The sequence below is a fragment of the Argentina silus genome (assembly GCF_951799395.1).
Source record: "Argentina silus genome assembly, chromosome: 9".
NCBI lineage: Eukaryota > Metazoa > Chordata > Actinopteri > Argentiniformes > Argentinidae > Argentina > Argentina silus.
In genome coordinates this window covers 23,211,619-23,234,118 of record NC_139663.1, presented here as the reverse complement: position 1 = coordinate 23,234,118, position 22,500 = coordinate 23,211,619, and the positions used below count along the sequence as shown (strand labels likewise).

The following is a 22,500-nucleotide window of genomic DNA, read 5'->3' as shown; positions in this document are numbered from 1 at the left end:
CGTGTCGATGAACTTCAACTCGATCTCCTCCTTGGACTTACGTGACGTGTGTACCAGCATGGACTGGGAGACACACACACACACACACACACACACGCACACACACACACACACACACACACACACACACACACACACACACACACAGAGACAGAACAGGTATCTCTTTAGTCCATATCACATTGGAATCATCTGCTAAATCATAGTTCATGTGTTGTATTCTAATGTTGTTTACTATGTAGGATGTTGACAGAGAAATGTCTCAGATCTGAACAACCAACAAAGACCTGCACCTTTCTCAGCGTCAGGACACGCTTCTTAGGGCCGATCACACACCCCTTCAACATCACAAAGTCATTATTCACATCACCGTAGTGGGGGAAGCCTCCCTACAGAGAAAACAGGAGGAGGAGGAGAGGGGGGGGGGGGGGGGGGGGAGGAGAGGGGGGGGGAGAGGGGGGGGGAGGAGAGAGAGAGGGGGGGAGGGGAGGAAGAGGAGAGGAGAGCATGGGTCAGTACTAGATACACATATGAAGCTCTCTGGATAAGGTAGCCCTACACATACAGGCTGAGAACTAGCTTGAAACACTGGCAGGCTGTTGTGTGTGTTAGACCCACGGTGGCGTGGTGTAAGGAGGTAGTTGCAGTACCATGGGGGTGATGGCCTTCTGACTGGCGTCGTAGGCCGTGGTGGCGTTGTTCCGGATGGTTTTACCGTCCTGGACATGGATCCCTTTACCGATACGATAGATCTGACCACACAGAGGAGGAAGAGGAGGAGGAGGATGATGGTCCCACTGGACAACACTGACTCTGTGTGTGTGTGTGTGTGTGTGTGTGTGTGTGTGTGTGTGTGTGTGTGCGTGCGTGCGTGTGTGTGTGTGTGCACACGCGTGTGTGTGTGTGTGTGTGTGTGTATGTATGTAAGTGTGTGTGTGTGTGTGTGTGTGTGTGTGTGTGTGTGTGTGTAAGTACGTGTGTGTGTGTGTGTGTGTGTGTGTAAGTACGTGTGTGTGTGTGTGTGTGTGTGTGTGTGTGTGTGTGTGTGTGTATGTACGTGTGTGTGTGTGTGTGTGTGTGTGTGTGTGTGTGTGTATGTACGTGTGTGTGTGTGTGTGTGTGTGTGTGTGTGTGTGTGTGTGTGTGTGTGTGTGTGTGTGTGTGTATGTACGTGTGTGTGTGTGTGTGTGTGTGTGTGTGTGTGTGTGTACGTGTGTGTGTGTGTGTGTGTGTGTGTGTGTGTGTGTGTGTGTGTGTGTGTGTGTGTGTGTACCTTCTTGTTGAGCTCTGTGCGGTGGTGGAAGCCCTTCTGCCCGGCGCGGGCGATGGTGTAGCCCACCCTGGCCGGGTGCCAGGCCCCGATGCAGGCCACCTTCCTCAGGCCCTTGTGGGTCTTCCTAGGCAGCTTCTTAGTACCCCAGCGGCTCGTCACACCTGGGGACAAAACATACTACTGATACCTTATAAACATACTACTACTACCTTATAAACATACTACTACTACCTTATAAACATACTACTACTACTACTACTACCTTATAAACATACTACTACTACTACTACCTTATAAACATACTACTACTACTACTACCTTATAAACATACTACTACTACCTTATAAACATACTACTACTACTACTACTACCTTATAAACATACTACTACTACTACTACCTTATAAACATACTACTACTACCTTATAAACATCACTACTACTACTACTACTACCTTATAAACATCACTACTACTACTACTACTACTAATACCTTATAAACATACTACTACTACTACTACCTTATAAACATACTACTACTACTACTACCTTATAAACATACTACTACTACCTTATAAACATACTACTACTACTACTACTACTACTACTACCTTATAAACATACTACTACTACTACTAATACCTTATAAACATACTACTACTACCTTATAAACATACTACTACTACTACTACTACCTTATGAACATACTACTACTACCTTATAAACATCACTACTACTACTACCTTATAAACATCACTACTACTACTACTACTACCTTATAAACATCACTACTACTACCTTATAAACATCACTACTACTACTACTACCTTATAAACATCACTACTACTACTACTACCTTATAAACTTTATAAACTTACTAGAGTATCATATCTTAGGTGTTACTGGCATCATATCTAAGGTGTTACTGGCATCATATCTAAGGTGTTACTGGCATCATATCTAAGGTGTTACTGGCATCATGTCTAAGGTGTTACTGGCATCATATCTAAGGTGTTACTGGCATCATGTCTAAGGTGTTACTGGCATCATGTCTAAGGTGTTACTGGCATCATATCTAAGGTGTCTACCACTGCCGTTGTGCCCTTGAGCAAGACACCTAACCCCTAACTGCTCCAGGGGCACTGAACCCCTAACTGCTCCAGGGGGGCTGAACTGCGGCTGACCCAGAGCTCTGATCTCCCTGGGGGGGGGGGGGGGGCAGTGCATGTGTGTTGTTATCTCAGGGGGGGGGCCCAAAAAAAAATCCCTCGGGGATCAATAAAGTACCTCTCTTCTATCTCTTGCCCATTTCATTAAGTACATGTTCATTAACTTCTCCCCGTCTCTGATTGGTTGGTGTGGCTGTCCTCGTACCTTTCATGCCGTGACCTTTGGTGACCCCGATGACGTCGATCATCTCGTCCTGGTAGAAGACAGAGGAGACGGGGACGGCCTGCTCCAGCTTCTCCTTCGCCCAGTCCACCTTGTCTGAGATGGAGCCTCCATTCAGCTGTATCTCAATGATGTGAGCCTTCTTCTGCTTGATGGGCAGCAGCCTCATCTGGGGGGGGGGGGGGGCGGAGAGGGAGAAGGAGAAAGATTTATGAAAATACAGATTCTCTCTGACACATTTTTTTCCGTACACACAGACACACACACACAAACCATGTGCCTCTGCAGCTTTCGTGACTCAGAGACACTAATATACTCTTTCTCCTTTTGGGCACATTATAAATTCAACCCATTATTCTGTGAGGTGTTGCCTCTGAGTGAGTGTTGGATTCAGAGGGTTAGGGTCAGGGTTACGTGTCCTGCTGTGACCACAGGGTTAGGGTTAGGGTTAGGGTTAGGGTCAGGGTTACGTGTCCTGCTGTGACCACAGGGTTAGGGTTAGGGTTAGTCTGCTAATTGTAATGACTCAGCTCCAGTTGTGTTTAAAGCCAATGTTCCCCTGAGCCTAGTTTCTCTGCAGACTGAGGGTCTCTGCTTTAGGATTATTTATAAACTGCCATTTGAAACTCCACACCCGCAGTTGTCCTCACGGAGAGAGAGGGAGAGAGAGAGAGACAGAGAGAAAGAGAGAGAGAGTGAGGTAGGTAGAGAGAGAGAGAGAGAGAGAGAGGAGGGAAGGAGACGTTTGTTTTGGAGAGAGGGGGTCTAGAGATTAGGAATGGGGATTGTCTTTCCGTTGCATGTGATCGTGGGGAGTCCCCTGACCCTTTTTAAACAGCAGAAAAATAGTCAAACACAACACATTAAAAAGAATAAGGGCAGCATATATGAAAGGCTAGTCTATAAAAATGAGTTTTAAGGAGAGATTATATATGTTAGTGTGTAGGGTCCCAGAGTGTTCTGGACTACCTGGGAGTGGACCAGGACCCGGATGGATGTGCAGTACTTCTTCATGGCTGAGAAGTCCTTCTCCAGCTGCTTCTTGCCGGACTCGTCCTGCCACTTCTTGCAGTACTTGGTGAAAGCCTTCTTTTTGCTCTTGTACCTGAGAGAGAGAGAGAGTCACTCGCATGAGTTGATTACCCACACACACACACACACACACACACACACACACACACACACACACACACTCCAGATCCACAACAGACTTTCTCTTTCTCTCTCTCTCTCCCTCTCCCTCTCCTTCTCTCTCCCTCCCTCCCTCCCTCTCCCTCCCCCCCACACACCAGCTTTTGTAGAATCTGCGTTTGCACTCATCACTGAGGTGTTCGGCGAAGACGGTCTTGAAGGAGCGCAGCCCGCGGACGGTCCGAATGTACCCCACCACGCCCATCACGATAATGGGCGGAGTCTCAACCACGGTCACCGCCTCCACCTGCTCTCGCTTGGCCTGCTCTGTGAGAGAGAGAGGAGGCAGGTCATAGGTCATACATGAATGAACACATACATCAATCAACAAACAAACACACCAATAAATATATGGAGTTACTCCACAAAAAACAGGATATGACATCTATCCACGCGACAAGCAGGATGGCTGTCAGCTGACGGTCGCTTCACTGCTCCACTCCTGCTCCTCTGTGGCTCAGTTGGTAGAGCAGGGTCCTAACAACGCTTAGGTTGTGGGTTTGATTCCCGCTGGGACCATCTATACTGACATGTATGAACTCACTGTAATGTAAGTAGTTTTGGATAAAAGCATCAGCTAAATGACAGATATTATTAAATTATATTATACTGCTCCAGCTAACTGTAGCCTCTTCTGCTGAAGGCCCTATCTGACTCACTTCCACCTAAACACCAGAACCAGACTAAACTGCTTCTAACATTAGAAATATGATGATCAGATGCAAAAGCAGGATGCCATTTGATGGGTAACACCTTGAGGTTGTGTGTGAATATGATCAGATCATAGTTCACAATAACATACAACACATGACAAAGAGATAAAAGTCATCAAGAATCAAATTAATAATCAAATTAAAGCAGAATTTGGGTCCTTCCGTGGGCCCGTCTGGGTTCAGAGGGTAGCTGGCGTGGTACGCACTCATGCCGTGTGTGTGTGTGTGTGTGTGTGTGTGTGTGGTGTGTGTGTGTGTGTGTGTGTGTGTGTGTGTGTGTGTGTGTGTGTGTGTGGTGTGTGTGTGGTGTGTGTGTGTGTGTGTGTGTGTGTGTGTGTGGTGTGTGTGTGTGGTGTGTGTGTGTGTGTGTGTGTGGTACCTACTCGCGCCCGTGCGGTGCACCTCTCGGAGGATGTGGGTCATGCCAGCCTTGTAGCCCAGGAAGGCGGCCAGGTGGACGGGTTGGGCCGGGTCGTCCTTGGGCCAGGTGCGGACCCTCCCCCGGTGGGACCGGCTGCGCTTGCAGGGCAGGAAGCCCATGTGCCCGTGGCGGGGGGCATGGAATTTACGGTGAGACTGGATGGAGGGGGAGGGGGGGGGATCCATAAATATCCGATGATCACATGACCGTATTACCATACTCACTCTCTCTCAATCCTGGTCTAGGAATGTTCAAATAAACAGATTATCCTCCATAGGGAGAAAAGAGTATTAGTAAGTAATACATATACATATATATATATATTCAGACACTTAGTGTGTCCAGCACAGTTGTCCTAGGATGTTGCTGAAACACACGCACGCACACACACACACACACACACACACACACACACACACACACGGAGGCACTAGACGGAGGATCCATTCATCCTGATTCCTAGCAGCACGGTGGTGTAAAGTACAGCACAGTAAGCGTTTCTGGAGCACATGTCACCCTGCTCCCAACGACAGGTGTCAGGAAGAGGCCAAAGCGCCTGGATTCAGAGAATGAATACCCCTGTCTGTGTGTGTGTGTGTGTGTGTGTAGGTTAACACACTAGGACAGCTGTGCTGGACACACTCAGCGTCTCAAGTGTGTGACACAGGCAGGGGGGGGAGACCAGCAGGCAGGGGGGGGAGACCAGCAGGCAGGGGGGGGAGACCAGCAGGCAGGGGGGGGAGACCAGCAGGCAGGGGGGGGAGACCAGCAGGCAGGGGGGGGAGACCAGCGGCCTCCATCTTGGAAAATCAAGTTGTGTTTCAGTGAGAAACTCAACCCATGAACTGAACAAATCCATGTCAAAATCAATATTCATCCTCCATAGTTCTCTCAGAGTTAAGGTAGTACAAGTACACAATACAACACAATACAATAACTTTATGTCTCCTGTGAGGGAACTTGTTGTGTGGAGTCATGAGAAGTGATGAACTCCTCAGATATTAGAAAACTTGAACACCTTAAACACACTTGACACTGTATTACTGTTGTTATTACTACAGTTATTACTGCTGCTACTGACACTGTATTACTGTTGTTATTACTACAGTCATTACTGCTGCTACTGACACTGTATTACTGTTGTTATTACTACAGTCATTACTGCTGCTACTGACACTGTATTACTGTTGTTATTACTACAGTCATTACTGCTGCTACTGACACTGTATTACTGTTGTTATTACTACAGTCATTACTGCTGCTACTGACACTGTATTACTGTTGTTATTACTACAGTTATTACTGCTGCTACTGACACTGTATTACTGTTGTTATTACTACAGTCATTACTGCTGCTACTGACACTGTATTACTGTTGTTATTACTACAGTCATTACTGCTGCTACTGACACTGCACCCTGATGCACTACTACTGTCACTGTTATTATGACTAGATTATATGGTGTTGTTGATTTGTTGACTGTTGTTGATCGAGGAACGAGATCACAAAACATTTCACTATGTCAGTTACGGCTGTATTTGATTTGATTTGATTTGACAACGTGTGACTTGCAGTCACCAGCCGGTGATCTCTACACATGCAATATATCCTCTATTATGTTCAGAGAAAGTTACCGTACAGAGAGCCGTACCATTACCGTACAGAGAGCACAAATATCATGAATAACCTGCATCTTAACCTGCATTAGTTCACTAGTCCTCAATGGAAAGCCTAACATGAGAAGAAATAAAAGTCTGTAAGTAAAATTGTTCTGAAAAGTTAATTTGAAGTTAGTATTTATGGTCAAAATATACAATCTAAAAACAGCTGTAAACTATCGCCTGAGAACGTCTGAGAAATGACTGAAAACAGTTGATCACTCTAAAGCTGAGTCCACGTGCAGACGCCATTTCTCTCTTCCATGTGGCGTCCTAAAGATCCATGACCACACAAGTATTACAGACCCCTTACAAAGCACACCACACACACACACACACACACACACACACACACACACACACACACACACACACACAGATAAAGCCCCCTAACCAAGCGAGGTGGACAGAGAGGAGTCCCTAAGGTGAGAAAGAGAAGAAAGACAGGAGGAGCACTGACCATGTCTGTGTGTGCTGTCCAGGCGAGGGACAGAAGGAAAGAGGAGCCAGTGCTGATGTCAGGGTCATACTTAAGACCATCCTCAACCTCAGGGCTCTAATTCGGTGGCTGGCCCAGTTAAGGAGCCGGATACATTTTCAAACACAAGCCCCTGGCAGCCAATTCTGACAGCGGGAAATAAATCTGAGGAGGTCAGCTGGCGAAGCCCAACCAACAGGAGCATCTGTGTGTGTGTGTGTGGGGAGGGGGGGGAGGGGGGGGGGATCTGAAGTCACAGCTCATAGCAAAACATGTCTCTGTGATATGAACATGGATCTCTTCATTTACCACAATGAGGGTTAAATAAATAAAAGGCCTATTTGTTCTGATGGGTTTCATGCGGTCGAGAACGGCAGAATAGTTTTATTACAATATTACTTGTAAGTTTGGGCCACTTTTTTAAGCATATTCCACTCAATGATTAGACACGGTGGGAGTTTTTGGCAGTGATTTCTGGTCCTCTGGTGACATCTAGTGGACACTAATGTATCTACACCAACATGTCACAGCAGTGACCTTTTACCTTAGACCCTCTGATGGAAATAACAGAAACGCATTTACAATTAAACATTGGTGATAAAAAAAAATATGTATAAAACCTATAGATAATATATAATGAGTATAAATATGGTATTTATATTTAACAAATCTATTTCCATAGTTACGTCCACTGACCTCTCGTCGCCATGACTTGGTCGCGCGCATGCGCAGCGTCGAGCAGCCGTCGAGACGAGGTCGAGTTGAGACGTTTTCTGCCTTTTTTCTGTTTCTGGGACGAAAGGAAGAAACATGCCTTCAGACTTCGATAAAGATGTGTACGCGGAGCCTCCCCGCCAGACCCCCGCCGAGGACAAGCAGACGACCCTCCCCAACCCTGCCCTGATCCTAACCAAGCTCTTCCACTACGCCGTGGACGTCCCCGTCACGACATTCAGAGGTGAGCTAAGCTAAGCTAAGCTAAGGTAAGGTAAGCTAAGCTAAGCTAAGGTAAGGTAAACTAAGGTAAACTAAGCTAAGGTAAGCTAAGCTAAGGTAAGGTAAACTAAGGTAAGCTAAGCTAACGTTTGACTGACTGACGCTCATTGCCTTGATGATATTTCGTGACACCACCATTGAAAACTCTCAACTGAGCTCTCTTTTACTAATACAGGACAGTTGGAGGTGGATAGACAGGTGGAGGTGGATAGACAGTTGGAGGTGGATAGACAGGTGGAGGTGGATAGACAGTTGGAGGTGGATAGACAGGTGGAGGTGGATAGACAGTTGGAGGTGGATAGACAGCTGGAGGTGGATAGACAGTTGGAGGTGGATAGACAGGTGGATAGACAGCTGGAGGTGGTTAGACAGTTGGAGGTGGATAGACAGCTGGAGGTGGATAGACAGCTGGAGGTGGATAGACAGTTGGAGGTGGATAGACAGGTGGATAGACAGCTGGAGGTGGATAGACAGTTGGAGGTGGATAGACAGCTGGAGGTGGATAGACAGTTGGAGGTGGATAGACAGCTGGAGGTGGATAGACAGCTGGAGGTGGATAGACAGTTGGAGGTGGATAGACAGTTGGAGGTGGATAGACAGCTGGAGGTGGATAGACAGCTGGAGGTGGATAGACAGTTGGAGGTGGATAGACAGGTGGATAGACAGCTGGAGGTGGATAGACAGTTGGAGGTGGATAGACAGTTGGAGGTGGATAGACAGCTGGAGGTGGATAGACAGTTGGAGGTGGATAGACAGCTGGAGGTGGTTAGACAGTTGGAGGTGGATAGACAGTTGGAGGTGGATAGACAGCTGGAGGTGGATAGACAGTTGGAGGTGGATAGACAGTTGGAGGTGGATAGACAGCTGGAGGTGGATAGACAGTTGGAGGTGGATAGACAGGTGGATAGACAGCTGGAGGTGGATAGACAGTTGGAGGTGGATAGACAGCTGGAGGTGGATAGACAGTTGGAGGTGGATAGACAGCTGGAGGTGGATAGACAGCTGGAGGTGGATAGACAGTTGGAGGTGGATAGACAGTTGGAGGTGGATAGACAGCTGGAGGTGGATAGACAGCTGGAGGTGGATAGACAGCTGGAGGTGGATAGACAGTTGGAGGTGGATAGACAGGTGGATAGACAGCTGGAGGTGGATAGACAGTTGGAGGTGGATAGACAGTTGGAGGTGGATAGACAGCTGGAGGTGGATAGACAGCTGGAGCATTTAACAGAGTTACCTTTTGCAGGTTGCAGGCCACATAGCTAGCTAGCTAAATAAAGCTCCAACTTTTCCAGTGTTGTTTTGTGTGTCTGCCAGTTTTAGCAGCTGGCAGACAGGATCATAACAGGTTATTATAGTCCAGACGTATTTACACTCATACACAGTTATTATATATAGTATTCTAGTTATATTTACACTAATACACAGTTATTATACATAGTATTATAATTATATTTACACTAATACACAGCCTAGCCAGATCAAATCAGATGGTGATGGTCATTTAGGGTTAGGGATACGGTGGAATGAAGTGCTTTAGGGTGAGAAACTCCTCAACAACACAACAAGAATCAAGTGTCCCAGACAGCAGCAACAACAACGCTCAACACTGAGGATGTCTGTCTGTCTGTCTGTCTGTCTGTGAGAGTGAGTGAGTGAGTGAGAGAGAGAGAGAGTCAACTGAATGTGTGTTTAATATGATGTAATATGGCTGTGTTGACCGCCTGCTCCTCCTGTTGTAGAGGTGATGGAGAGCATCCACTCGGGCCACAGGTACCCCTACTACCACCAGAGGTTCCGCCGGGTCCCAGAGCTGACCGAGTGCCGGGAGGGAGACTACGTGGCGTACTACGAAGCTGAGATGCAGTGGAGGAGAGACCAGTGAGTATCCTCTCCCTCTCTCCTCCCCCTCTCCTCTCCTCCTCTCCTTCTCCTCCCCCTCTCCTCCTCCTCCTCACCACTGGAGAGATGTGTGTGTAGGCTTTCTTTCCTGCCCAGCTTGCAGTAATACTCCTAATCAAATTGTGGTCGAGACTGAAGATGATAATGAGTTGATTGTTTGTGTGTTAGTTCCTGGTATCTCCCCCATGATCAGCGTCAGAGAAAGCTGCCAAATATCAAATCACAATGTTGCATTACAGCCTCCTGAGGTAGCAGGGAAGACATGGGACAGACAACAAGAAATAAACCAAATGCAGACTGTTAGTTTTGGTGTGATTCCCAATCCCAGACCAGGCGTCTAACAACCTCCGCACGTTTGAGTGTGCAACAGGAGTGTGTTGTGTGGTCTGCTCCTACAATAAGGTGTGTGTGTGTGTGTGCGTGTGTGTGTGCGTGTCTGCTCCTGCAGTAAGGTGGACCAGGAGATCGTGAAGGTGGTCCAGGAGCGCCTGCGGGCCTGCCAGCAGCGGGAGGGATCCAGCTACCACCAGAACTGTTCCAAGGAGGTCCAGCAGTTCAGCCAGGTGGCCCAGGCCTACCAGTCTCGCTGTACGTACGGACCAGATCTCCACGCTTCAGCTGCTACTTTATTTAATCAAATCAAAGTTCTTTGATCATATACATAAAATCCAGCTGTAGACGGTGCGATGAAATGCTCAGGACAAGCTAGCTCCTCAACAACACAACCAACAACCATCAACAATACAGTATAATAAGAACAACAATAATAAGAACAATAACATAAGGTGTTGCAGTATTAGCAGCAGAAGCTCAACAACAGTGTCTCAGTTGAATACTTCAGTTGCCGTTTTAGTGCGACTTCATGAATGTAGCGGAGGTGGTTTGGAAGCACGCTGTTGAGATGAGGTAGCCCCGTCTGAGACACAGACAGACCTGTCCTTGGTCCTTGATGTTCTCACGGCCTCCTCCCAATCTTCTTCTCCCTGTTCCATTCTAGTGTTGGTGTTCAATTATATTTGATCTGTTATCCCTGTTCCATTCTAGTGTTGGTGGTGGTTGATGTTGTAGGGCTGCTCTGCCTCAGGTCTTGTGTTGATGTTGTGATGTAATGACAAATCGACCAGACGTGACATCCAGAGCCTTCAGGAAGTATTCAGACCCCTTCACTTTTTCCACATTTTGTTGTGTTGTAGACTCAGTTTAAAATTGATTAAATTAAAAGAATTTGCCATCAATCCACACACAGCGAAAACAGGTTATTAGAAATTTCAGTAAATGTATTAAAATTGAATTACAGAAATCTCGTACGTAAGTATTCAGACCCTTTGCTATGACACTCTTAAAATTAGCTAAAATGCAACAATGTCATCAATAAGTCACTCAATAAGTAATAATACATTTCTAAAACCTGTTTTCGCTTTGTCATTCTGAGGTATTGTGTGTGGATTGGTGGCAAATTCTTTTAATTTAATCCATTTTAAATTAAGTCTTTCCACAACAAAATGTGGAAAAAGTGAAGCGGTCTGAATACTTTCCGAAGGCTCTGTAGAGCTGTGGTCCGTCCCGGTCCGCCTCCTGATGGTGTCCATCCCTGTGGTTGCAGATGGAGATCTGGGGGCTTACGCCAGCGGCAGGAAGTGTCTGATGAAGCAGAAACAGCGGATGATGGAGGCCCAGGCGCAGAAGGCCTAGGGGAGGGGCCAACCTCTCCAACCTTCCCAACCTCTCCAACCTCCGTCTGCTCCAAGTCTCTCTACTGTCTATTAAATAACTTTATGTGAAACCAGCCGTCTGTGAAGCATTTTATGCAAACAATTTATAACTGGCAATTCCACTTTTTTTCATGGGTTTTACCTTGGCTGAAAATGTTTTGTGTGTATTTTGCTTTAAGGAGTCATATCTTATGGACATAGGGCCCAATTTATTGAAAACATTTCAAAACCACAATCTCATGTGACAGAACACCTCTGGGTGGTCCCGTTAGGTGCAACCTGTACAGACCACCTGATGCTTATGGTGCATCGAATTCAAATGAATTACATCACAAGTGGGACTTCTCAAATCTATTCTGAACAGTATATTAACAACCAACCTCAACTGACATGAGCTGCCAGACAATTCCATGCCCAATTTGAAATTGAGGTATGCTGAGGTATTTGTAGATGAAGTTAATGTGATTCAAACCCAAACCAACCGTAATATTGTATAATGCCACATTCACTAGACCCACGATTGTCAAAGTCAATCTAGGGGGTACGCAAAATAAATGTGTGATTTACCTTCCCAAACAGTCCTGTTGAAGAGCCGACTGCAGTTTCAGTACCAAAAATAAATGCATGCACCCTATCCAACAGAATAATAGTATCAGTGTTTAATATGTAATGTTCATAGAATATAAATTAGGCTACAAAATAACCAACAGGGTTCATGACTGTTAAAAGTTTGGGAACCACTGCTCTAGACCAACACCTCGTAAGGCTGCAGCAGGAGTTGACTCATTAAAAGGTAGTCGGATACGTTTCAACCGAGTCAGACGGTTATTTACCTTGACGGAGTCTACGGGCCAGGAGGAACTAATCCATGGCTCAGTTTGAACAGCCACGACTCACTCCAACCACCTCAAATGAGCTGACTCAGCTGAAGGTTACTTGAGGTGATTCGGCCAAATGTTGAACTTTGTTCCTCAATCGTTCCCATTGTTGTCTGGTGGTTTAACTCATTAGTCCCTCCTGGGCCACAGACTACCTTCAAGGTAAGACGCCATCTGACTACAAGTTGAAAAATATTGAACTTACCAACTTTAACACCAATTCACTGTTAGTCAACCCCTGTACGGTCCATTACTAATCACACAATATCATCAAATTGCAGTCCAACATAAGACACTCAGAAAAGACAAAAAGTCAAGGAGTGGTTTCACACAACCCTTTTATTCAATCGCTGTACAAAAGACTTTAGGAGGCTGGCGTGGGGGGGGCCTGGGCCCTCTGCACAGACACCCTGGTGTGGGTCTTGGCCAGGTGGTCTGTGAACTCCTGGTAGGGAGACTTGGTGAAGATGGTCTCCTTCCACAGGTCAGGGGTCAGGTAGCTGTACGTCTTGGAGATGGCGTCGAAGGTGGCCTTGGCTGTAAACGCAAGAGACAGCGGTTAGCGGCGACCATCGGAGGCGACCATGCAGCGCCCACCACGGTGACCAGGAAGACGGTGTTGAGCACAGACAAGGGGAACAGAAGAGACTACGGAGGAAGTCTCTCTGCCGTGCATTACAGGACTCGTTACTTTTCTCCCGAATACGCCAACAACACCACGGGCAGGTGAAGCTGGGCAGAGCTAGGAGGACAGGGCTGTAGACACCACAGACAGGGCCTAGGAGGGACAGGGCTGTAGACACCACAGACAGGGCCTAGGAGGGACAGGGCTGTAGACACCACAGACAGGGCCTAGGAGGGACAGGGCTGTAGACACCACAGACAGGGCCTAGGAGGGACAGGGCTGTAGACACCACAGACAGGGCCTAGGAGGGACAGGGCTGTAGACACCACAGACAGGGCCTAGGAGGGACAGGGCTGTAGACACCACAGACAGGGCCTAGGAGGACAGGCACCACAACTCAAACATGTGAAACAGACATCAACTGTCGCCTCGCAAGTCTCCAACTTGCGACCTCTGACTTGCCAACACAAACACCCAATGTTACCCAGCTACGCTATTGGACAGCACGGGTGGTGGGGAAGAGGGCGGGAAGGGAGGGGGAGGTGGGGGTGTTGGAGTGAGTTTCACCATCTCAACTCTGGTACACACGCTTGAGTGAACACACAAAACTCAGACGGCCAATCGTGACGTCGGTCTTACCGAAGTTGCCCAGGGTGGCGGTGCAGCCCCTGGCCGAGGTGTAGCAGTCATCAATACCGGCCATGGTGAGCAGCTTCTTGGGCACGGGGGCGGACACGATGCCGGTACCACGGGGCGCGGGGATCAGACGCACCAGGACCGACCCGGTACGGCCCGTCACCTTGCAGGGCACGGTGTGGGGCTTGCCGATCTTGTTGCCCCAGTAGCCCCTCCTCACGGGGACGATGGACAGCTTGGCGAGGATGATGGCCCCACGGATGGCGGTCGCCACCTCCTTGGAACACTTCACCCCCAGGCCCACGTGACCGTTGTAGTCGCCGATGGCAACAAAGGCCTGTTGAAAAAACACATCCCTTGTCAACACGCGGCACGGTTCATGGTTGAGGTGATGCCATTCTGTTTTAGACAGATACAGCAGGTAGACAGACAGATACAGCAGGTAGATAGGACAGATACAGCAGGTAGATAGGACAGATACAGCAGGTAGACAGACAGACACAGTAGGTAGACAGACAGATACAGCAGGTAGATAGATAGGACAGATACAGCAGGTAGACAGACAGTAGGTAGACAGACAGATACAGCAGGTAGATAGATAGGACAGATACAGCAGGTAGACAGACAGTAGGTAGACAGACAGATACAGCAGGTAGACAGACAGACACAGTAGGTAGACAGACAGTAGGTACTTTATTGATCCAAGGGGGAAGTTACAATGTTGCAGCCACCAGCAACACGTAATCACAAGACAAAGGACCAGCGCAAAAATGTAACAAAGTACAAGAACAAAGCCTAAAAGGCCGCGCAGTGGATGAATTTTGGACATGCTGCATTTCACTCCCTCCCTCCCAGGCGTCTCACCTTGAACCTGGTGCGCTGGCCAGCCCTGGTCTGCTTCTGGACAGGCATTATCTTCAACACCTCATCCTTCAGCGTGGACCCCAGGAAGAAGTCGATGATCTCCGACTCCTGGTGACAGACAGCAACAAAAATAAATTTAAAAAAACCGGCAGAATTGCAACGCAATCTCAAACGTTTCATTTCACGCACAAAGTCTCCCTGTCAACGGCCCGGCGGGGTCACCTTGATGGGGAGGGAGTAGAGGTAGATCTCCTCCAGGGACTTGATCTTCATGTCCTTCACCAGACGGCCCAGCTTGGTCACTGGCACCCACTGGAAGAGAAGGCAACAGTCTTTAGCCACGTTGGACTCAAGAAATGGCTCACATGAACATTCATGAGAACGAATTGGAAATTTTACAAGTGATAATCTATGTACACTTTCAATTCACTAGACGCAACCTCTTAAGCCCCTTGGCCCCAAATTCTGCTTTAACTTGATTATTGATGACTTTCTCCTTATCATGTGTCGTATGTTTTTCTGAACTATGATCTGATCATATCCACACAACCTCAAGGTGTTACCCATCAACTGGCATCCTGCTTCTGATCATCTCTCTGTGACAAGCAGTTTAGTTTGGGTCTAGGTTTTAGGAAATGAGTCAAATAGGGCCTCCATCAGAAGAGAACCTCCATCAGAAGAGGGCCTCCATCAGAAGAGGGCCTCCATCAGAAGAGGGCCTCCATCAGAAGAGGTCTACCGTAGGGGGACTAAGAGGCTCCACTTACCTCCTTGTCCTCCGACTTGCCGCCCCGGGCACCGCGGCCCCTGCCACGGCCTCTCCCGCGGCCCCGACCGCGACCGCGACCACGGTCCCCACTGCCGAAACCTCCACGGAAACCTCCTCGTTCACCGGCGTTGTCCGCCATTTGCTGTTGGGTCAAGTAAACACATCAGGTACCGGGACGAGGATGAGGACGGGGACGGGGACGAGGACGAGGACGAGGACGGGGACGGGGACGAGGATGAGGACGAGGAGCAGGTGGCGGCTGAACGCAGCAGCACCGCCGCCATGTTGAACGCCAGCTCCATCTTCCTCCAGTATAACCATCACCCACAACAACCACCAAATATTACCCGTTCCCTCTAAACATGTTTATCAATTCAGTTCCATTTAAGCTACAAAGCATTCAATAATTCATTTTTAGATGAACGTAGCGTGAAATAGGCTAAGATGAAGAAGATAACGGGAGATTCTGATGTGGAAACGTGTGCGTCGCTCTACTTACGTGCTCTGTATAACAGGAAGAAGGCCTGGGCAAAGTCTCGTCTGGTTTTATACGGGAGGAAACCTCGCGATATCTGACCTGCCGTCTGTGGGGCTCAGAAGCAGCTGATGAAGGTTCAGCATCATGTCAATGTGTCGTAAAATTGCTGAGAATGTTTCAAATTTAATTGAAAGTCCGTAAACATACAGTACCAGTCTAAAGTTTGGACACACCTTGCCTACTCTGAAGAATCTAAAATATAAACCATATTCTGGTTTTGTTTAACACTTTTTTGTTTACTACATAATTCCATATGTGTTCCTTCATAGTTTTGACGTCTTCAATATTAATCTACAATGTAGAAAATAATAAAAAAATAATAAAGAAAAACCATTGAATGAGAAGGTGTGTCCAAACTTTTGACTGGTCCTGTATATATTTAGATACATTTTAATTTCTTCAGGCATTCCCAATGTCATTCTTCAAAACCATATTCTCAAAGTTTACTGCAGTGGTTTATAACGGTATAAAACAACATCATTTTTCTGTCAGGCTTTACAAAAAGTGACACTGTAAAATGTTAATTTATGACTTTATTTACAAAATATATCATCATTAAAATGTCAGAGGCCACAGTACAAAAAATGTTGCAATTCTAAACATATTAATGTAAAATACAATCTTACTATGGTAAACACACCCAAAACCGAGCAAACATGCTATTCGAGCCAGTCTCACAACCCTGCTGCTCCAATCCACAGTTCTAGAACATGAGCCCCACTCCTCACGACCCTGCTGCTCCAATCCACAGTTCTAGAACATGAGCCCCACTCCTCACGACCCTGCTGCTCCAATCCACAGTTCTAGAACAAGAGCCCCACTCCTCACGACCCTGCTGCTCCAATCCACAGTTCTAGAACATGAGCCCCACTCCTCACGACCCTGCTGCTCCAATCCACAGTTCTAGAACAAGAGCCCCACTCCTCACGAGCTGCTGTTACTGCTGCTCAGACTCCCACTGCTCCCGCTGGTCTCCCCCGGGTCCTCCTCCTCCACCTCCTCCAGGTCGTCCATGACCTCCAGGCTCTCGCAGATCAGCCCTATCTGCCTCTTCATGTGAGCCATGGTGCTCTGCATGCGCCTCATCTTCCTCTGCAGGGCGGCAGCGATGGCGCGGTGGTTCCTCTGCTTGGCCTCGTACTCCTGCCTCAGCTGCTTGTAGCAGTTGTGCTGCGCCTGGGTCCGGTGGGACAGCAGGGTGCCGCAGCCCATGTGGCAGGGCTGCCTCCAGTGCTCGCAGTGGCGGGCGTGGGCCTCCAGGTCCCTGCGGAGCAGCTGGGCACGGCAGCCCTGGTACGGGCAGGGGATCAGCTCGAACAGGCAGCCCATGCTGTGGCAGTACTGCTCAGACAGGGAGAAGGTGGCCGGGCAGCCTCGGATCTCGTTTTTACACTGGGGGGGGGGGGGGGGGGGGGTGGGGGGGTGGGGGGGGCAGGGAAGAATATAAGGTCATAAACTAAACAGTTTGAAAGCAGACACCATAGTGCTAATTAAACATGCATGACTAGTTTATGACTACATACTGATTCTCCGTTCATTATCACTGATGTCACTGTTATCCCAAACTGAGCGATACTTCATACAAACTCATTAACAGCATTTGTCCAAAGCATCGGAAACATCCTTAATAGGATGAAATAAAAGCTGCTACTTTGAAAAAACAAACCCTGTTATTTCTGTACCTTTATCTTCAGGCGGCCGATGGACTTGCTCAGTTTGAACATCACGAATATCAGGCCCTGGTTGACAGGCTTTCTGCAGCAGGGGCAGGTCTCCTGTCTACAGGGGAGAAAAATCACCAAGAATCCTCATTCCAAGATTGTCATCATCCTGTGGCACAATTACAGGGCTGCAGCTCAACTCTGATATAGTCACGGCATCGGTACGAAGGCGCTTATAACTGAAATTCATCTATTATACTCTAGAGTCTAGTTATACTCTAGTTTTATTATTGTTACTGGTTATATTTGATCTGTTATCCTTGTTACATTCTATTGTTGGTGATGGTTGATGGTGAGAGCTGCTCTGACTCAGGCATTGTGTCGTATTCAATGTAATGACAAATAAACCAGACTTGACGTGACAGCCAGTACCTCTTCAGCCACTGGAGAATGCATCTCTTGCAGAAGATGTGGTGGCAGGCAGCTCTGACTGGGCACCTCAGGACCCCCTGACAGATGGTGCAGATCAGGTCGTAGTCAGGGTTCTCCACGAACAGCTCCACGTCGTACCCCCCACTCTGAGAAGACACATCTGGGTCAGCCTGAACGCAACAAACAACAAACAACAAACAAAAGAAATACACATCAAAACGACTTCATCAAAACATGTTTCAATACAATAAAGTTGATTCCTTCCTCCAGCACTGTGACTGACGGCACTTGTTCTTATGGAAGGTTTTACCGACGATGACTGATGATGATGATGATGATGATGATGATGATGATGATGACGATGACTGATGTATAGTTGATTCACTTACTGAGACACATGGACTTATTGTAAGTCGCTTTGGATAAAACCGTCTGCTAAATGACTTCAATGTAAATTAAATAAACGAAACAGTGTGAAAGGATATGAAAGCCTATTTTATAGTAACACCGTAGGACATTTAGCTTTAGGGGACACACCAGTCCATGGTCATGTCAACATGTCACCCAGGAAGGGGACAATAGACTTGTTCTGGAACGTCATACGGTCACATGACTAAACAAAGCAGTGGAAATGTTCATGGTTTGTTCCGTTACTCTCCAATTCATCCATAAATCTAATAACTGGCAAAATGATAAATTGACAAAATACTTAACTGACATACAAAATGTTTGGCAAGTCTTTGAAATTGATGGGGGAAAATGAATAATAACTTAGTTTATATCTAATATAACTTCGTAAATATATAAGCTTAACAGCATCAGGGCAGCACGTTCAGAATATTATCCTGGTCCCTATTTGTAGAAATAGAAGAACAAAATCTAGCCCTACAATTAAAATTCCATTCAATGTCAGGCAATCTAGCGTTTCAATATGAAGAGTATTTCTTGATCAAAACGAAGAGTAAAAACAAAACATAACTTGAAGGCAGAATGAAAATAAGTTCAACATATTAGAGAAATCCCCGATATTATATCCGATAAACAAGTTGCCACAGCCAAGAAGACACAAAGTTCATTACTCACCATAATAATCACTTCTGTTTACCTCGCTTCCATTTCTGTTGCCTACCTCCCTATCTCCCACCGTCATGTAGCACAGAGAACACACCCTTCGCTATCAATGGGACACACATGAACATTCCTGACATAACACGAAAGAAGCGACCAGGCGCACTTACATACCAACGAGCCACTAAATGATATAAACCATTGAAATAATGTCACTTAACAGACCGTGGTCTTTCCGTTCCGTTCTAGCATCGATCGCCAGTCTCTCCCGGTGAAACAGAACTTGTTTTTGTCGGGAGGAGAGTGAATAGTTGTGAGTCTAGCATCCTCTACCCGCTACATCGCATTGTCATTGCTTCCCAAAAGCTTTTTGTGGATTCTCTATTACCTCGTTGGCACCGCCATACTGGATGAGGACCATAATTACGTTTTTTTTTTATTTCATCTCTTTCAGCTCTTCCCTCCTGCATACGGAGACAGCAATATTGTGATATACATTGAAGATTAAAAAAGTGCTATCTCGTTTTGTTCTCTTGGCCGTAGAACCGGCGGCCGCCGCCGTCCAGCCAATCACGACGCCGTGCGCTTTTTCCACGCTGCTGTCGAATGACGTGGAATTCCTGCGACGGAGCGCAAAGCACAACTCCAACACATGTGTGATGTGTCGATCGCGGCAAAGGAGGTCTAAAAAATTGTGATCGGAATTGATTCATCTGTTTTTAAACGTGAAGAGTGTCAGTCAGGCACGTTCTGAGGCGAGATGGCGAACAGCAACCTGCAGTTCAAGACCAAGTAAGTCAGACGCGCCTCACGTGTCCAGTTGGAGATCTAGCCGGCTGGCTACCAGCTAACAGTCAACAGCATCAAATCAAATCATATCAGTTTCAGTTTATCTGTCGTATACACAGGATACAGCCGGGTGGAAACAGTGCAGGGAAATGCTAACTTGCAAGCTTCCTCTCAACAGTGCAAATGTCGAAGTCAAAAACAAGAATAACACAAGAAGGCAAAGGGTGTAAATAAGATAAAGTCATAGTAATACATAGCAGGTGGGGGGGGGGGGGTGTGTGTGTGTGTGTGTGTGTGTGTGTGTGTGTGTGTGTGTGTGTGTGTGTGTGTGTGTGTGTGTGTGTGTGTGTGTGTGTGTGTGTGTGTGTGTGTGTGTGTGTGTGTGTGTGTGTGTGTGTGTCTGTCTGTCTGTCTGTCTGTGTGTGTGTCTGTGTGTGTCTGTGTGTGTGTGTGTGTGTGTGTGTGTGTGTGTGTGTGTGTGTGTAGGTAAGTAGTGTCATCACTTCAGCCCTCTACGCCTTTCATTACTGGGTTTACTAAACTGTGTGAGTGATAGGGAGAGAGTGAGTGTGTGTGTGTGTGTGTGTGTGTGTGTGTGTGTGTGTGTGTGTGGATAATATAGAGAGTGAGTGAACATCAGCTATCTGAGTGTGTGTGTGTGTGTGTGTGTGTGTGTGTGTGTGATGGGGAGAGAGAGAGTGTGTGTGTGTGATGGGGAGAGAGTGTGTGAGTATGTGTGTGTGTGCGTGGAAGATATAGAGAGAAATAATAATTCAAATAAGGCATCATTAGTCTGCTAATGGAGCCCCCCTCTGTTCCCCCCTCAGCTACGCTGCCGTCAGCAAAATCGAACCGTTCTACAAAGGAGGAAAAGTCCAGGTGGGTTTCCTGTTCCTGTCTGCAGCGATCGGGGACGTCTGCACGCCATCGCCAGCGAGCAGCGGGATCTCCGACGGTCCGCTGGGACGTCTCACCGTGTCTCACCGTGTCTCTTATGTCCTTACAGATCAGCACAGACGAGAAATGCATCTTCTGCACATGCGGCACGCGCGTCAACGTCCTGCAGATCGCCACGGGGAAGATCATCCACAGCATCGAGCAGGTCTGGGCCGCTCTGTCAGAAACGCCATTCAACGCAGGTTCTGTAGGAGATTGGCTCTAACGGGGATTCTCATGTTGTCTGTGGTTGTTTTGATCATAGGATGACCAGGAGGATATCACATCGTTTGCGCTCAGCCCTGACAATCAGGTAATCAGTCTGTTAATCAGGTAATCAGTCTGTTAATCAGGTAATCAGTCTGTTAATCAGGTAATCAGTCTGTTAATCAGGTAACCAGTCTGTTAATCAGTCTGTTAATCAGGTAACCAGTCTGTTAATCAGGTAACCAGTCTGTTAATCAGGTAACCAGTCTGTTAATCAGGTAATCAGTCTGTTAATCAGGTAACCAGTCTGTTAATCAGGTAACCAGTCTGTTAATCAGTCTGTTAATCAGGTAACCAGTCTGTTAATCAGGTAACCAGTCTGTTAATCAGGTAACCAGTCTGTTAATCAGGTAATCAGTCTGTTAATCAGGTAACCAGTCTGTTAATCAGGTAACCAGTCTGTTAATCAGTCTGTTAATCAGGTAACCAGTCTGTTAATCAGGTAACCAGTCTGTTAATCAGGTAACCAGTCTGTTAATCAGGTAACCAGTCTGTTAATCAGGTAATCTGACAACAGTTACATTGAAGTCATTTAACAGAGGCTTTCAGTCATCGTCAGTAAAACCTGAGACACAAGCGCCATCGTATGAGTCACTCATCCTAACGCTGGTCCCCAGCGTTGCCTAGCAACCCTGAGATGTGGCCAGAAGCGAGTGTGGGTGTGACATCATCATCATCATCATCATCATCATCATCATCATCAGCAGCAGCAGCAGCAGCAGGACAGGGATGGTGAACTAGCCTAGCAGCAGCAGCAGCAGGACAGGGATGGTGAACTAGCCTAGCAGCAGCAGGACAGGGATGGTGAACTAGCCTAGCAGCAGCAGGACAGGGATGGTGAACTAGCCTAGCAGCAGCAGCAGGACAGGGATGGTGAACTAGCCTAGCTGCTACACGAGATCGCTTTGGGAGTCTAACCCACTGTCGTCTGTGTGTGGATCTGCGCGTGTGTCTGTGTGTGTGTGTGTGTGTGTGTGTGTCTGTGTGTGTGTCTGTGTGTGTCTGTGTGTGTGTGTGTGTGTCCAGGTGTTGGTGACAGCCAGTAAGGCCCTGCTGCTGAAACAGTGGGACTGGCAGCAGGCCCGGTGCACGCGCTCCTGGAGGGCCATCCACAACGTCCCCGTCGCCAGCATGACCTTTGACCCCACCTCCACACTCCTGGCCACAGGTGAGCTGACACCATGTTCAGGGGCTTCTTCAGTAAAGTGCGATATTTAGAAAGAGTTTGGCACCATGAAAATGATTCCTGTCTGCTCTGTCGTGCATTTCTCTAAGATGTTTCTGGAATGTTTGTGCAAGCTTGGC

At 47.3% G+C, this 22,500-nt stretch overlaps 5 protein-coding genes across 6 annotated transcripts in view; 2 read left to right on the top strand and 3 right to left on the bottom strand.

Moving 5' to 3' along the window:
• Positions 1-7,175, bottom strand: part of LOC310809651 (large ribosomal subunit protein uL3-like) — a 7,677-nt gene extending 502 nt beyond the window's left edge. Inside the window, exons 1-9 of the mRNA XM_083677027.1 lie at positions 7,108-7,175; positions 4,951-5,143; positions 3,953-4,121; positions 3,633-3,768; positions 2,646-2,832; positions 1,274-1,434; positions 651-752; positions 294-389; positions 1-63 (exon numbers count right to left, since the gene is read on the bottom strand). The exon at positions 1-63 is cut by the window's left edge and continues 57 nt beyond it. Coding sequence (XP_083533153.1) covers positions 1-63; positions 294-389; positions 651-752; positions 1,274-1,434; positions 2,646-2,832; positions 3,633-3,768; positions 3,953-4,121; positions 4,951-5,143; positions 7,108-7,110 — 1,110 coding nt within the window. The 5' untranslated portion in view covers positions 7,111-7,175. The remainder of the gene's footprint in view (positions 64-293; positions 390-650; positions 753-1,273; positions 1,435-2,645; positions 2,833-3,632; positions 3,769-3,952; positions 4,122-4,950; positions 5,144-7,107) is intronic.
• The window catches only part of rps2 (ribosomal protein S2), a 68,513-nt gene extending 52,485 nt beyond the window's left edge, over positions 1-16,028 (bottom strand). The window contains exons 1-6 of one of the 2 annotated variants that reach the window (XM_083676982.1): positions 16,004-16,028; positions 15,503-15,646; positions 14,958-15,047; positions 14,736-14,843; positions 13,875-14,208; positions 12,941-13,147 (exon numbers count right to left, since the gene is read on the bottom strand). In XM_083676982.1, the coding sequence (XP_083533108.1) occupies positions 12,975-13,147; positions 13,875-14,208; positions 14,736-14,843; positions 14,958-15,047; positions 15,503-15,643 (846 nt within the window). In that variant the 5' untranslated portion in view covers positions 15,644-15,646; positions 16,004-16,028 and the 3' untranslated portion in view covers positions 12,941-12,974. Of the gene's footprint in view, positions 1-12,939; positions 13,148-13,874; positions 14,209-14,735; positions 14,844-14,957; positions 15,048-15,502; positions 15,647-16,003 lie in introns of those variants that run through there. The other variant, XM_083676983.1, reaches the window with a different exon arrangement.
• Positions 7,851-11,798, top strand: ndufb10 (NADH:ubiquinone oxidoreductase subunit B10). The gene is made up of 4 exons (XM_083677971.1): positions 7,851-8,083; positions 9,861-9,999; positions 10,469-10,608; positions 11,624-11,798. Exons 1-4 carry the CDS (start codon positions 7,936-7,938, stop codon positions 11,710-11,712), a joined length of 516 nt encoding a protein of 171 aa, XP_083534097.1. The 5' UTR covers positions 7,851-7,935; the 3' UTR covers positions 11,713-11,798.
• Positions 16,029-16,620: 592 nt separating the features above from the next.
• Positions 16,621-19,378, bottom strand: LOC310810023 (RING finger protein 151-like). Its single transcript, XM_083677604.1, has 4 exons — positions 19,219-19,378; positions 18,136-18,305; positions 17,725-17,821; positions 16,621-17,434 (listed from the first exon to the last, which is right to left on the bottom strand). Exons 1-4 carry the CDS (start codon positions 19,219-19,221, stop codon positions 16,967-16,969), a joined length of 738 nt encoding a protein of 245 aa, XP_083533730.1. The 5' UTR covers positions 19,222-19,378; the 3' UTR covers positions 16,621-16,966.
• A 464-nt stretch (positions 19,379-19,842) lies between these two features.
• Positions 19,843-22,500, top strand: part of tbl3 (transducin beta like 3) — a 19,272-nt gene continuing 16,614 nt past the window's right edge. Inside the window, exons 1-5 of the mRNA XM_083677853.1 lie at positions 19,843-19,995; positions 20,820-20,871; positions 20,999-21,094; positions 21,194-21,241; positions 22,222-22,363. Coding sequence (XP_083533979.1) covers positions 19,964-19,995; positions 20,820-20,871; positions 20,999-21,094; positions 21,194-21,241; positions 22,222-22,363 — 370 coding nt within the window. The 5' untranslated portion in view covers positions 19,843-19,963. The remainder of the gene's footprint in view (positions 19,996-20,819; positions 20,872-20,998; positions 21,095-21,193; positions 21,242-22,221; positions 22,364-22,500) is intronic.

Bases quoted from the DNA above. Each gene is read 5' to 3' on its own strand.
- LOC310810023 (XM_083677604.1), bottom strand. The intron at 17,822-18,135 runs GTACTGGCTGTC...TCTCCCCTGTAG, and splicing joins ATTCTCCAGTGGCTGAAGAG to ACAGGAGACCTGCCCCTGCT. The intron at 17,435-17,724 runs GTACAGAAATAA...CCCCCCCCCCAG, and splicing joins TCGGCCGCCTGAAGATAAAG to TGTAAAAACGAGATCCGAGG.
- ndufb10 (XM_083677971.1), top strand. From the start codon at position 7,936: ATGCCTTCAGACTTCGATAAAGATGTGTACGCGGAGCCTCCCCGCCAG. The intron at 10,000-10,468 runs GTGAGTATCCTC...CTGCTCCTGCAG, and splicing joins ATGCAGTGGAGGAGAGACCA to TAAGGTGGACCAGGAGATCG. The intron at 10,609-11,623 runs GTACGTACGGAC...CTGTGGTTGCAG, and splicing joins CCAGGCCTACCAGTCTCGCT to ATGGAGATCTGGGGGCTTAC.